At 44.7% G+C, this 14,993-nt stretch overlaps 1 protein-coding gene across 4 annotated transcripts in view; it reads right to left on the bottom strand.

Moving 5' to 3' along the window:
• Window positions 1–14,993, bottom strand: part of PHC1 (polyhomeotic homolog 1) — a 22,739-nt gene extending 7,746 nt beyond the window's left edge. Inside the window, exons 1-7 of one of the 4 annotated variants that reach the window (XM_046012183.1) lie at window positions 14,638–14,993; window positions 11,532–11,689; window positions 9,550–9,660; window positions 8,471–8,551; window positions 7,743–7,892; window positions 6,987–7,142; window positions 1,161–1,656 (exon numbers count right to left, since the gene is read on the bottom strand). In XM_046012183.1, the coding sequence (XP_045868139.1) occupies window positions 1,161–1,656; window positions 6,987–7,142; window positions 7,743–7,892; window positions 8,471–8,551; window positions 9,550–9,660; window positions 11,532–11,645 (1,108 nt within the window). In that variant the 5' untranslated portion in view covers window positions 11,646–11,689; window positions 14,638–14,993. Of the gene's footprint in view, window positions 1–1,160; window positions 1,657–6,986; window positions 7,143–7,742; window positions 7,893–8,470; window positions 8,552–9,549; window positions 9,661–11,531; window positions 11,690–13,349; window positions 14,611–14,637 lie in introns of those variants that run through there. The other 3 variants (XM_046012180.1, XM_046012181.1, XM_046012184.1) reach the window with 3 other exon arrangements.

The raw sequence follows: 14,993 nt of genomic DNA, 5'->3' as shown, positions 1-14,993 counted from the left end.
AAGGAGAATGGCTGGCCCATCTCCTGTATAATTAGACTGAATTCTTCAAGGGTTGAGTCCTTGCTCTATTCATTTTTACATCCCTAGAACCGAGCCCCATGCCCGGCACATGATAAAGACTCAATGGTCACTGAGAGAATTAATGTCCACAAAGCTAAAGATTCCAACATCCTCCCACGAATGCCTGGGTTTGTCAGACTCATCAGTTTGGTCACCACCTACAAGAAGGCATAAGAGTCAGCGGCTGCAGGCCTGGCCTTTACACAGTCTCCTCTACTACAGGTGAAGCCGAGACACACCAGTCTCCCAGATCGCCCAGAGAGCACATGTGACATGAAAGCATTTTGGAAACAGAGTGCTACGGTATGTAAATACTAGGTGGTGGTAGTACAGCCGGTGATTAACTTTTAACTTTTTTGTAAGCAAATCATCCAAACAGAGCAACAGATGAAGTGCCGGAAACAAGGCAGGTAAAAATAAACATTACCAAGTGAGGTACGCACATCTAACTATACCAAACCACATTCTAAAAGCAACTATAAACCATTTGAGGTTATTATTATTTATTCCTTTTTTTATCCTTATCCTTGATACAGATGATCACAAGTTGACTATACTAAACCGTGGCTCTATTTGCTAGTCCTAAGTGCTCTAAGGCACTTAGACCATCTCCACTCTACCCTAGTCCAACTAATCATCATTAAACAGAGTGAGGAGAGAAGTCATCCCTTGCACTAAATCGTAAGTTCCATGGGGACAAGGAATCTGTTTTTCAAACATGCATCCCCAAATAATACATTATATGTTAAAAAAAAAAAAAAAAAAAAAAGATGCATCCCTAACACCTCCTACAACACCGTAGGCAACACCCAGTAAGAACTGGGTAAATGAATGGGTGGGATGGGTAAACTGACAAACTCAGGGCCGAAAAAGGGGACAAAGCAATTTGTACAGACTGCTGCCTTGTGGAAACAGAGATCTAACTTCTGCTACCTGTCCTCCTCTCTCCCTGGACTAATCTGATAAAGGCTGATGTGATTTTTGTTTTCCTTCCACTACTCCAGGACCCAGAGAAGCAGGATAAATGGCAAAGAAAAGTACTCTGAGGATTTCAAACAAGTTCTGAGAGAATAATGACAATGTGAGAGGTGAAAGCTTACCTGAGCTAATAAGGGTCTGGCTGGGAGCAGGTGTAGCTGTCCGTGTCAGGTTCATGCCCACATTCTGCTGACCAGCCCCATCTGCTTCTGCCTTCTTGGCCGCTGCACTTTCTGCTTCTGTCTGGCTTCCCTGACTCACAGTCACTGTTTGGGCTGCAGGCAAGGGCTGCACCACTCCTGTGCCCTTCCTGGGACAGCTCCCACCCCCACCCATTCCTGAGGAAGGCAACGGACCCAAGCCCCCAGGTGCCTGGCCACCACCACCTGGCCCCATGGACCCTGGGATGCTACTCCCACTGCCTGTGCCAGCTTGACTGAGGTTGAGGGACTGGCCTGAGGCCCCAGAGGAAGCCTGAGCCACAGCGAGGGCCTGGCTAGAGGCCTGGGAGAGGCTAGAGACAGGGGAGGCTCCAGGAGGAATGGCCTTCTGAGTAGAGCCTTGCATTTGGGGTCCTTGGGCTGAGGCCTGTTGGTTCCTCACTGCCAAATTCTGCACCTGAAAGATAAGAAGAAAAAGATATATTGAGAAGAGGGGAACAGGAAACATGAAAGTCAAAGACTTCTGTGACCGATTCAGAAGCAGTGAAGACAGCTACAGATATTCCCAGCCCCCCCCCTCAAAACCTGTCCCCTTACCTTTACAATTACATACATTGAAGTCCTTCCGGTCACCCGGGGAGGGACTCTTGAATCCTATTTGATTTTCAGGCTCCTTCATTCACTATCAAATCTATCAGCAAGTTCACTCATTTATTCCTTCAAAATTTCTCAAATTTTCCTTTTCTTCTGTTTATTCATTCAACATCGACCAAATACCCTACTATGCTTCAGGTAGTACACTGGATATACTGGAAATGCAGGGACGAAAGACAATGTCCCTGCTCTTAATGAGTACTTTCTACCAGAAAAGACAGACAAGAAAATCTCCAATAAACCTGTCATACTATGCAGAGATATGTGCAAAGTGCCATGAGAGCACAGAGGAGGAAGACAGACTCAGACCCAGGAGATTGGGGAAGACTTCCTGAAACAGTCTTTTGTTTCATCTGAGACTCCATGGGTGAGAGGGGAAGTGAAGTTTGAAGACACAGGTAACAACACTTGGAAGACCATCGAGTGAAGAAAGAGCAGAGCATTTTTGGAAATTATAAATATTTCATTATGTTTGGGGTGAGTTAGAGGGAGTGGCAAGAAATGAAGCTAGGAAGACAGGCTGAGGCCGGGGAGGTAGAAACGTGCCAGATTGGGAAGGGCTTAGTGTGTTCAAATGAGAAACAGAAAGTCTATCTTCCCCATTGTTGTATTTCTAGCATCTAGCACAATGCCTGATAGAGTAAGTATTCCGAAAAATGAAGAGAAGACTGATGAGCACTTCACAAATGACAGGAAGCCACTGAAGACTATTAATCAGAATAAAGATCATCAACACTACAGCTGAAACCATTATTTTAAACACTGCTGACAGAAGTGTAAATCAGTACAACTGCTTTGAAAACGGTCTGGCATCCTATCCTAAAGCTGAACATTCACAAACCCTCTGATCCAGGAATTCTACAGGAGCAACTCTTGCTCTATTCAGTTAATGGAAGTCTGGAAGCAACCCAAATGGCCATTATCAGAAGACAAGATGAATGAACCACAGTATATTCCCATGGTTCAATACTACAGAGAAATCAAAATTAATAAAATACAATGACATGCAACAATACAGATGGATCTTGATGATAAGCTATTAAGAAAGTATTCCCCCCAAATTACATACAGCACAAAGACCTTATACACTTAAATACATTGTGTGTGTGTGTGTATGTGTATATATATAAAATATACAGAACATATGGTATCTGGAATTTACTTCTAAATAATCCATAGTAGAGGTAAGTGGCCTGGAGAGAAAGGCTGTGTGTTAATAAATATTGCAGCTGGTTAGCAGGTGTGCAGAGATTCATGTATTTTTCTATTTTTGCATAAGTTTGAAATTTTCCATAATAAGTATTTTTGAAAAATCCATGTAAACACAATAAAACTATAGAAAAAGGGACACAGGGCAGGATGAACCCTAGGAATCAGAATGATTGTTACCATAGGTAGGGGCAGGCAGTGGGTGGAGCAGGTAAATGCTTATTACATCATTAAAACATATAAGTAAATAAGATTGGGCCATGATTGGACCACTGCTGAGAGGTATCACGAACCAAGGATTATGACTTATCAAACTCGGCACACCAGAAGTACCATTCATGGTACATTCACTGCATCTATTCTCACTATCCAGCCATTCCTCAGGTGATACTATTTTGGCTTCAACCCCGCCACCGAACTCCACTGAAACGGTTCTCCGTCCATATTGGTAACTCTTTCTTGTCTTCTCTACTGCATTTGACAGAGGACTCCCTGCCACTTCTAACATTTTGCTCCCTTGTCTTCATGACACTACACCATCCAGATTTTCCTGTTTCACTTTCTACTCCCCTCTGCCACTTCATCAGTCTCTACTGACCTTGAGCTGTTCTATTTTCTAAGGAACAGTCCTAACCCTCAGGGTTCCATTTCTCATACCAATCCGTACCTTTCCTTAAGCAATGCCAAATGCTCTCTTGACTTCCATTATCCTGTGTCTACTACTCTTGAATGTTTATTTCCATGCAGACCTTCTCTCTACACTCAAGCACCAGCTATCTAAAACTGCTGACCTCATGACCCAGTGACTCACAAGCACATCCAAGACAGCGGTGTACAAAAGTTAACCTCACCCTTGGGGCGCCTGGGTGGCTCAGCGGGTTAAAGCCTCTGCATCCAGCTCAGGTCATAATCCCAGGGTCCTGGGATGGAGCCCCGCATCGGGCTCTCTGCTTAGCGGGGAGCCTGCTTCCTCCTCTCTCTCTCTCTCTGCCTACCTCTCTGCCTACTTGTAATCTCTATCTGTCAAATAAATAAATCTTGAAAAAAAAAAAAAAAAGTTAACCTTACCCTAAGTCTACTTCTCCAACATTCTACTTCTCTCCAGTCACACTACACAGTCACCTCACTGCTGTCACATCTTGTCTCTGGCACCTCTCTCAACTGAATCAGCTTTCCTTTTTCAAAGATCTTCTAAGTTTTTTCTCAAATCTATTCATTTCTGTCCACGTCTGTTGTTACTGCCTAACCCAAACACCATCTTTCCTCTAAACTGCTGTCCCTAGAGTCACACTCATTTATTCACACACGCTTCCATTTATTCTCCACAGATGAGCTAACATAGTCTTTTTTTTTTTTTTTTTTTTTTTAAGATTTTACTTATTTAGGGACGCCTTACTTATTTAAGCCTCTGCCTTCGGCTCGGGTCATGATCCCAGGGTCCTGGGATCGAGCCCCACATCGGGCTCTCTGCTTAGCAGAGAGCCTGCTTCCCCCTCTCTCTCTGCCTGCTGCTCTGCCTACTTGTGATCTGTCTGTCAAATAAATAAATAAAATCTTTAAAAAATAAAAATAAAGATTTCACTTATTTATTTGACAGAGAAAGAGACAGTAAGAGAGGGAATGCAAGCAAGGGGAGTGGGAGAGAGGGAAGCAGGCTCTCCCCCGAGCAGAGAGCCCCATGCTAGGCTCCATCCCAAGACCCTGGGATCATGACCTGTGCCGAAAGCAGATGCTCAACCCACTGAGCCACTATGTCCCCAACATAGTCTCTAAACAAACAAATGAACAAGCCTCAAACCCCACCATGTGATTTCCAAATTTAAAATCCTCCCATAATGTCCTATCACCCTTCACATAAAGCCCAAAATCCTAAACACTGTCCCCAACACCCTGCAAGATGAAGTTTCTCCTACCTCCCCAGCACCATCTCCATCCCGCTTTGCCAAACTCCAAGCAAGCAGGTCTTCTTTCAAGTCCTCAGATATATAAAGCTCCTTCCCTCCTCTTTGGATTCAAGGGGTATTTGGACATAAGATTTCCATTGCCTTCACCACTCTCTTTCCATGCCTTCACCAGACACCCAATTTAAATGTCACCTCCCCGGGGCGGTCTTCTCAACTTTCACCCCAATCCCAAGGCTGAATTAGGTCTCTTTCTGTTTTCAGAGCACTCTGTACTTTCTAATGAAGCAATTGTTAAGCCATTCAGGTGATTTTTGTTTAATGTCTGGTGCTTCAGTGATTTGTCATCTCTAACTCATTTAATCCTCAACACACCCCAAGGTAAGTATTTAACAACAGCTATTTTATACATGAAGAAACTGGCAAAAAGATGTTAGGCTGTCTGCCTAGGTCACACAGTAAGTCATGGACTTGGAATCAGATTCTTATTTTCAAACACTACTCTGTCACTTCATATATTGACACTCGATTATCTGATGAATAAAGAGATGGATAAATCAAAGAACTGGATATGAAACCAGTCTCAACCTCATCCTCTGATCCCGATGCTATTACCATAGTCTAAAACGAACATCTGGGGCTCCTGGGTGGTTCAGTGAGTTAAAGCCTCTGCCTTCAGCTCAGTTCATGATCCCAGTGTCCTGGGATGGAGCCCCGCATCGGGCTCTCTACTCAGCAGGAAGCCTGCTTCCTCCTCTCTCTGCCTGCCTCTCTGCCTACTTGTGATCTCTGTCTGACAAATAAATAAAATCTTTAAAAAAAACCAGACAAACAAACAAAAAAAAAAAATGAACGTCTTACCCTAGTAACTAAATGAGCCCCAAGAATCTCTTACTAGGTTCCTTAACTTCTTTCTTCTCCAGGCACATGTTCCTAGATGATTCTTTCCAAAGTATTGTCCTTATCCTATTAATCTGCTGTTCAATAGCCAGCCATGACCCCTGCTACCTACAAAGTTACTTGGCTTTCAGACTTCTCCCTGACAATGACCTTTTCTAACATCAGGTGTGCTGTCTCCACTTTATCCACTCATCCCCAATTCGGTCACATACAAGTCATGGCTTTACACACAGTTCTCTCTCCAGTTTTCTTCTAACTCCAAATCAAATCCTACCAATCCTTCGAGAATCTGCTCAAGTATCCCAAAAGTCACTGAGCAGGAATGCAGCCAACTCTTCTCTAAACTCATGTGTCACTCTGAGTTAGGACCATTTACTTTGTACTCCTTTGGACACTAAGGTCTTTGTACTTCTTTGTTCTCTAAGATCTTTGAAGACTTGACTTGTCTTTCTTTTCAAGCTTCCCAAGTTTCTAGTATACATCTGAGCACATCAGTAGAAAGAGCTCAACCTCACTATTTACTTGCTAACTGATAAACTAAGAGAATGAAAAAGTTATTATGAGATTTCAATTTGCATTCCATCATAAGAACCCAAAACTTCAGGCTCAAAATCCATGTCCATGTTTGGGGGTAAGGCACGAAAGCAACGGTGAGAAACACTTTCCTGGGCACAGAGAGCCCTGAGAGTCAGCAGTCACAGTGACTCATAAAGAAAAGGACACAAACATCCTTCCTGCAACAGCCCGATGGACTTCACATCTACCTAACTGCAGAATTCCCTCAGTCATCCCTTACTTTAAGAGAGCACTGCAAAGAAAGAGAATGAAGACCTCCTGAATAAAACTGAGCCACGGAGGTCTAAAAGAATGTAAGGACATCTGCCCTGGATTGAGAATAAGACTTCCCAGGTCCACAGGGCTATTTTCAGTCAACTCCACCTCCCTTCCTAACTCGGATAACTCAAAAGTTACAAGGAATTCGAGTGCTATGGAAATGAAGAAAAGGGGAGAAAAAATAAGAACCCTGAGAAGTCGTCATGGGGTAGCAGGGTAGGCCCTGGTCTGTGGTGGTTCCCTTCATCCTCCCCAGTGCCCATCCACAGGTCAAGTGGTTGCCACTGACCTGATCTGCATCTGCATGAACTCCCGGAGATGGAGCAGATGGCACCTCCTGCTGGACCGCAGCCACCGCCCCGTTAGGCATCAGGATGAGTTGGGAGGCTAGAGGCACATTCCGGCCCAGGGTCCGGTTTACCTGCAATAGGTTTCCCAGCTGTGGCTGGCAAGGAGAGGAAGAAGAGGAAGAGCAAAGGAAAGAGAACAAGAGAAGAAGAAAGACAGAAGAAACGGAAGGGAAGGACCACAAGACAAAATAAACAGAAGATACGAAACTGCTAAGCCCTGCCCCTTTCCACACCAACCCAGGAGACCCTTATTCTCCATACGCAATGAATCATCCAGAAGGAAACCTAGAATGTATATAAAACTATAGATTGATATCAAAGAGTCAAACATCAAAGAAGTTGAGACAATGAGGATTTTAGAGCAAGTATTTATGTGTAGTAAGTAGATAGGCTAAGAGATAACACTTAGAATTTGGGTACTCAAGCCACAGGTTTAAAGATTAGATTATATGTGACGCTACTTCAGTCAAAAATACTAAGGCGAACACCTTCTCACTTAGGATCTCAATGCAATCTGCAGGCTACCTGTGAAGACCAAGCATCACTTCTAGAGATAGGTAAGGCCTAGAAAGTCCATCAGCGTATCTTACCATATTTGGGCAACCATAGTTAAATCAAACAGTTTTCACTCAAGTCTTTGCCAGGGGCAGAACAATTATGCCTCTGGAACAATGGCAGTCGTGTCTGTGGCTTACCCGTAGGTACATCTGGGCCTGGGACTGGTTGAGAGGTGGGGAGGTGGTGTTCCCCAGTAGCACAGATTGGGTCAAAGTGGTAGCACTGGGAGAGCTCACACTCTGCGAGCGGCTGATGAGCTGGGCGGCCGACGTGGTGGCCAGATTGATCTGTGTGGGACAGAAAGGAACAAGAACTAAGGATTTCGGGAAGGTAAAAAGAAATGCACATCACTGACAAATGCACAGGGACATAGTCAAGAACAGAATATCTCATTTTCTTCTTCTTTTTTTAAGAACAGACGATCTCATTTTCAGAGTCAGGGGGAAATGAATAATACCTCCCTGACCATAACTGTCATCCTGACTACTGCAGGGTAGTACCAAAGTAAAGAAACTAGTCCCCAACCACTAACGACTAGCCACTAACCACTAACCACTAACCTAACTACTAACATTACTAGCTGAGAGGGAAAAGGAACAAAATGGAATAGACTTCATGCCTCGCTAAAAGGTCCAGAGATGAGTTCCCTTCCTTTTTCATCCCCTCTTCTTCCCCAGGATTTTCTTTCTCCTTTCTTAGACCTCCTCCCTGAGACTCCGATATAGGCTCAGGTCAGTTGTTTCCTTTTTACTAATATTGTCTACATAAGAGCAATCATCATCATTCACGGCTCAATACACAAGGTTGTTCCACCCAGAGACTCAGGGAAGGAAGCCTCTCAGTGGGGAGACCCAGTACTACTCACTGAGGCCTGGGTGGTGGTAGTCTGCTGCTGGGCAGTGCTGGTGTTTGGGGAGCTGGCCTGCCGACTGGCAGCAATCGTGGCCTGTTAGAGGGGAAAGGAAACAAGAGCAGAGACAACGGAGGAAAAGACTGAATCCTGGAATCACAGGCACAAAATGTAATAGAGAGTTCAGATAAAAAGCCAGAGGCTCTACTATGGAACAAGGAAAAGTATATTCGCTATCTCCAAAACCCTCCCATTACCACATATGCCAGCCTAATAACTCCCACGTAACCCTTCTGGGGCAATCAGGTACTCTGCCCCCCTCCTCCCACTTTCTTTTAGGTGGAAGAAGAACCTTTGATCAGATCATAATCATGAGTCACTCATATGTCTAAGCCAGGGCTGTCCAAAACAAATACAATGTGAGCCACATAAATAATTTTCTAGTATGCACATTTTTTAAAAAGTGAAGAGGTGCAACTGGGTGGCTCAGTCAGTTAAGCGTCTGCCTTCGGCTCAGGTCATGATCCCAGTGTCCTGGGATCAAGTCCCGCCCGGGGGCTCCCTGCTCAGCATGGAGCCTGCTTCTATCCCTCTCCCCTCCCCACCAGCTTGTGCTCGCTCTACCTTGCTCTCTTTCTCAATCTCAAATAAATAAAATTTAAAAAAATAAAAAGTAAGAAAATGAAAAGAAACAGGAGAAACAAACTTTACTCAAGTCAATGTATCTCATTTCAACATACAACCAATAAAAACAAACTATTGAGATGGTTTATATTTTCTTATGCTATGTCTTTGAAATCCAAAATTGTACTATACGGCTCAATATGGATTGGCCACATTTTAAGTGCTCAACAGCTACACGTGACTAATGGCTGTCATATTGGACAGTGCAGTTCTGGATCACAGCCATTCTACCTCCTAATTCCTACTGCAACCCCAAAAACTAAGATCCCCTCATCCTCCTATAGGAGGACAGGAGGTAGAAAAGACTATGTTTCTAGCCTGAGTGGCAGGAGGAATGGAAGCAGTATGCCCCCACCCACCTGTAGTGCCCATCCCCTCCCTCTTGGGCCAGCTAGCTGCTGACCTCTCACCTGCTGGACCGCAGCCAGGCTATGCAGCTGGGCATTGCTGAGCTGCTGCTGGAGCATGAACTGGTGGAAATACTGAGCCGCGTTGGGCTGACGCTGCAGTGCCTGCAGAGCCTAAGGGGAAAAGAGAGGATCAACCCACTTAGAATGAATCACTCCTAATTCCTATTCAATGCAAATGACTGTGATAAGGTGAAAGGGACAATTGGGAACAAGGAAAACAAAGGGAGATTGGGAATGTGGCTAAATCAACATCTGATTTGCCCATTTTTATATTAGAACTAGTAAGTTCACATAGTCTTCAAAAAGTGGAGAACAGGGGTGCCTGGGTGGCTCAGTGGGTTAAAAAGCCTCTGCCTTCGGCTCAGTTCATGATCCCAGAGTTCTGGGATCGAGCCCCGCATCGGGTTCTCTGCTCAGCAAGGAGCCTGCTTCCTCCTCTTTCTCTGCCTGCCTCTCTGCCTACTTGTGATCTCTGCTTGTGAAATAAATAAATAAAGTCTTTAAAAAAAAAAGTGGAGAAACAATTAAGTCTGTTATTCTCTATTCTTGTATATAAAGAAAAGGAATATAAGCAATGTAACTTACAAGAACTCTTAATTTCCAAAATGGAATGGAATTCCCAAAATGACATAGCAAGGAAAAGAACTGGGACTAGACAAGTTGAAAATAAACTGGACATCAAATAATATAAAGAGAAGAAGGGGCACCAGGCTGGCTCAGTTGGTAGAGTATGCCTCAGTGGGTTAAGCCGCTGCCTTCGGCTCAGGTCATGATCTCTGGGTCCTCGGATCGAGTCCCGCATCGGGCTCTCTGCTCAGCAGGGAGCCTGCTTCCCTCTCTCTCTCTCTCTCTGCCTGCCTCTCTATCTACTTGTGATCTCTCTCTGTCAAATAAATAAATAAAATCTTTAAAAAAAAAAAAAAAGTAAAAACAGAGGCGCCTGGATGGCTCAGTCAGTTAAGCATTCAACTCTTGATCTAAGCTCGGGTCTATGATCTCAGGGTCATGAGTTCAAGCCCAAGGTTGGGCTCCAACATGGAGCTTACTTAAAAATAAATGAATGAAAAAAATAAAGACCATATTCTAGGGACACAAAAGACCATGTTCTAGGGACACAAAGGTGACAGAGCCCCAAGTGGTTGAAAATGATGAAAAATAGAGTAAATAGTGGCTTGTGAAAGATTTTATCAAGTAAAATTTTCAAATAACTGGCATTTTCAAACACAGTAAAAGTTTATAAAGATGACGCTGGTGGGGCGCCTGGGTGGCTCAGTGGATTAAGCCACTGCCTTCGGCTCAGGTCATGATCTCAGGGTCCTGAGATCGAGCCCCACATCGGGCTCTCTGCTCTGCAGAGAGCCTGCTTCCTCCTCTCTCTCTGCCTGCCTCTCTGCCTACTTGTGATCTCTCTCTCTGTCAAATAAATAAAAAAATAAAATCTTAAAAAAAAAAAAAAAAAAGATGACGCTGGTAATGCAGTTTTAGTGTCACCTTTGGGTTATTACTGTATTCTTATTCCGTAATAACTAGAACTATTCTTAATTTGTGCATAGTTATTATAGCAACCAAGATATTTTGAGTAAAATGCCCCATTCCCAAGATTTTTTAAAGCATGGGATTTACTATTCGTCCAAAAATAAAACTCCAAAGAGTTTCATACTTCCATTACTCAGGATGATTTACAAGAGAGACCAAAGGTTAAAAACCTGACAATCCACGAAGAGAAACGGTTAGTTAGACTCTAGCTACATGAACTGAATGGTACAAAAAAAAAAACCATGATTTGAAGACTGAATCTCATTCTCTGCTTGCTTGAACTGTTGTAAACTCCTAAGATTCTCAGAGCTGGAAGGGAAGTTAGTCATCACCTAATCCAACTCCCCGAGTCGGCTGAAAAGGAACAAGGAGCAGCTATCTTCAAGCACCCGTGCCCACCTGAAGCCAATATTCACAGATCACAGCCCCTCACACTTAAGCCTCACCTGCACCGCCTGCCGTTCATACAGTGACATCTGAGCTATCTGGGGCCGAGAGCTGCCCCCAGAGCTGGAGCTCCCATTGGTGGAGTTGGAGTTCTGCTCACTCTCAGTCTCCATGATAGTGGTCCAGGGTCCCAAAAGCCGGTGCTCTGACTCAAGACCTAGATGGAAGTAGCGAAGGATTAAAATTCACACCTGATCTCAAACTAATATTTCCTGTTATTTCTCATGTTATCTAATACTCTTCCTCTCTTCCCTCCATTGTCCATGATTCCTTGGGCTTCTTTAACTACCAGATCTGCAATACATACTTATAACCATATGCTTCCAGTACCATCTTTTGAAGCTATCCAGTGTCTCAAAAGAAACCTTTACAGATTCCCTCATGACTGTCTATTAAATATCAAGTGGCTAGAATGTAAGACCATGATACTAAGGCTACCTTACATTCCCATAGCATTTGTAACAGTTTAAAATAGTTCCGCTTAAAAGTTACTGTTTTCTCATTTTTATCTGCACCTGCAACATCAGTACCAACATCACCTTAACAATGGCCACCACTGACTGAGAAGCCACCAGGTGCCTCCTCTCGCTGGCCTAGGCTCTTCATCTCCATTACCCTACCCCTCATAGTGCTTTAAGGTAAATATGATTGTCCCCATCTTCTAATTGTAGAAATGAGGTTTTCCGAGATTAAAGCAGTTATCCTAGTAGGTATCAAGTCTTTACATTAATACGTGCTGCTTCCTCAAACCAAAAAAAAAAAGGTTGTGATTAAGGCAGTATCATTTCGTTTGCGTGTTCACTGTCCTCATTTTATGGAGGAGGGGCTCAAGATACAGATATGTTAAATGCATCATGGAAAGTCATAAAACTAGAGGTAGAGGGACGCCTCACTGCCTCAGTGGGAAGAGCAGGCAAGTCGTGATCTTGGGATCATGAGTTCAAGCCCCACACTGGGTGTAGAGATTACTTAAATACAACTTTAAAACAAAACAAAACAAAAACTAGGAGGTAGGAGAGCTAGTCTGCAGCCAAAATAGCTGCCTGGTTCCAGCTCAGGCTAATAAAAACACCAGGGGCACATCACTTTCCCTGCCAGGCCCTCAGGTCCCCCATTTGCAGAAAAGCCTTCACAACTGAATGTAATATATCATTTTAACAAATGACTACAAGGCATTAAACATATTAAATACGCAGCAATGAAAGGCTTCAAAAAAGTAAAACTAAACTTTTCACTTTAGTAATCAGAGTTCACCCTCTGCGGTCTACACTAAAATTTGCAAAAAGACATGAAGACATTGCTAGGAACCAAGCAGAGACAGGAGAAAAGAAGCAAGAAGAAATATGCCTCCAAATAACACTAAATGACAATAAGGGTTTTTGTTCATTCTTTTTTTCCTCTTTTGTTGGGCTTAGACACTACCTTCTCTACTCTGGAGGCACGGGGCCACTAGAAATATTAGGTCAGCAAAGCACTATTTGGTTTAGGAATGTAAACACCAAACCAGAATTTCTGCTAAGGCCTGTCAACAGTTTTATTACAATGGATTTATCATAATGATTACATCCAAAATAAAGTAAATAAAATCAAAACGCTTGGCCCTGGAAACAGAGTTGGGGAGATTTCGTATTCAGTTCCCAATATCATCTGATCGCATCATTATCCCCCACGTACTCAACCCATCTCTTCAGTTTTTGTGTAGCAAACGTCACTGCAAACATGGCATATAACCCAAGAAGTACACAGGAGAAATTATATCATCTTCAACTCTATAGTTATCTTCTCCCACAATATCAAAGCACTAAACAGATACAGACCCATGAATCCTCATTATCAGCATGTGAAGAAAAAAAGTGGGTAAGGATTAGAGGCAGCATGGCATAGTTGTATAGATCAATGGACTTAGTTTACTGTACTCAAAGACATGAGACCCTTCTTTAGCTAGAGGAGACATTAACTCCTACATTCATAGGTGAAAATGCTAATACTGTAGGACCCCATATCTCCCCCAAAATGGAAGTCTTTTTTTTTTTTTTTCAGATTGTGAAATGAAAATAGAGATGGAAAGATATTGGCTTAAATAATAAAATCAGGAGAAACTGACATCAAAACCAGGAGTCCTGGACCTGAGGCACATAGATCTATTCACTTGTGATCAGTGTTGGGACTGCACAATTAAATACAGAAAATGAAAACAACAAAAGGTTTGGGAGGCACAGTGCATTTAAATTTTCAGAATTACACCAGGAGAGAAAGTGTGAGAAGCTGATCCACAGAGGTGCCCACAATCGCTAAACTATTGTCACCCTGAAAGGTAGTATATGAGTGCGTATGGGCTGGATCGGTTTGGGTGGGTAAGGAGCACAGACCCTCTGGAAGGCAGATAGAAAAAGATAGTTAAGTGGACCTGCGACTGGGTCCACTGAGCCAAGAGTTGGAGGAAATAAATTTCCCTAAACCTAAAACTCTGTCTTGTACAAAGTATGGGACACAGAAGGCGGTAAGAGAAGGGAATCGGGGGTTGTTGAGGAAGACTGTGCCAAAGAAATGGAAGTGATCTGGAGAATAGGGATAGTAAGCGCCCGGGGGTCCTTGTTGTATACAGAACCTTGATGAAAATGAGGTTCCAAAGAGGAATCAAAGACACCGAGGGGAAGGGGACAGATAGAGTGGAGCCAGGAGTGAGCCGACCCAAGTGAGCAGGGAAATGTGCTTACTGATAGCCGGGAGACAAGCAGGAGAGAGACAGACAGAAGTCAAGAATTGGAGACCGAGGGACGAAGCGGACCGTAAAAAGCAGGGAGATTACCAGACAGCATGCTTGGATGGGAGGACCAAAGTCAGAGAAGGAAAAATGAATGAGAAAATGAGCAGTCAGAAGCAACTAGGGTGACGGACAGACGGCATTCAGCGCAGCGAAATGAATAGCAAGAAGACTTGGACAGATAGAGCCGAAGGACCGCAGAGCGAAGCGCAGAGGTAGGCAGGGAAAGAAACTGGGGGAGGTACCTGGGGCGTTACAGACCGAGGTGGCTGAAGAAACATCCCCGCGCAGCCAAGCCCCCAGAGGTCCTGCCCCTCCCCAACCCGCGGCCGCCCGGGTACCTTCGCGCCTGGCTCTGCACCCGAGAGCTCCCTGGGGGCGTCCACCTCATGTGCCGGGGTCCCCAGTCGCCGGGCTGGGCGGGGGGCTCGCTCGGCCTCCGCGGCGGGCTCCCCTCTCCTCCTCCCCTTCCTGGAGGGGCGGGGGCGCCGAGGGCGGGGTGGGAGGTGCCCGGCGCGGCCGCGGCTCCCCGCCCCTCCCGCCGCTCCGGGTGCGGGCCCGGCCGCGGCTCTGCCAGGCCTCCGGGGCTCGCTCCGGGCCTGTCACTTCCTGCCGGGCCGAGAGGGTGGGGGCTGCGGGCCGGGGGCTGCGGGCCGGGCTGGAGGAGGGGGCTGGCGGGGAGGTGCTTCCGGGGCAG

The sequence above is a fragment of the Meles meles genome, chromosome 7 (assembly GCF_922984935.1).
Source record: "Meles meles chromosome 7, mMelMel3.1 paternal haplotype, whole genome shotgun sequence".
NCBI lineage: Eukaryota > Metazoa > Chordata > Mammalia > Carnivora > Mustelidae > Meles > Meles meles.
The sequence above is the reverse complement of the archived record's forward strand: the minus strand, read 5'-3'. Positions and strand labels throughout refer to the sequence as shown.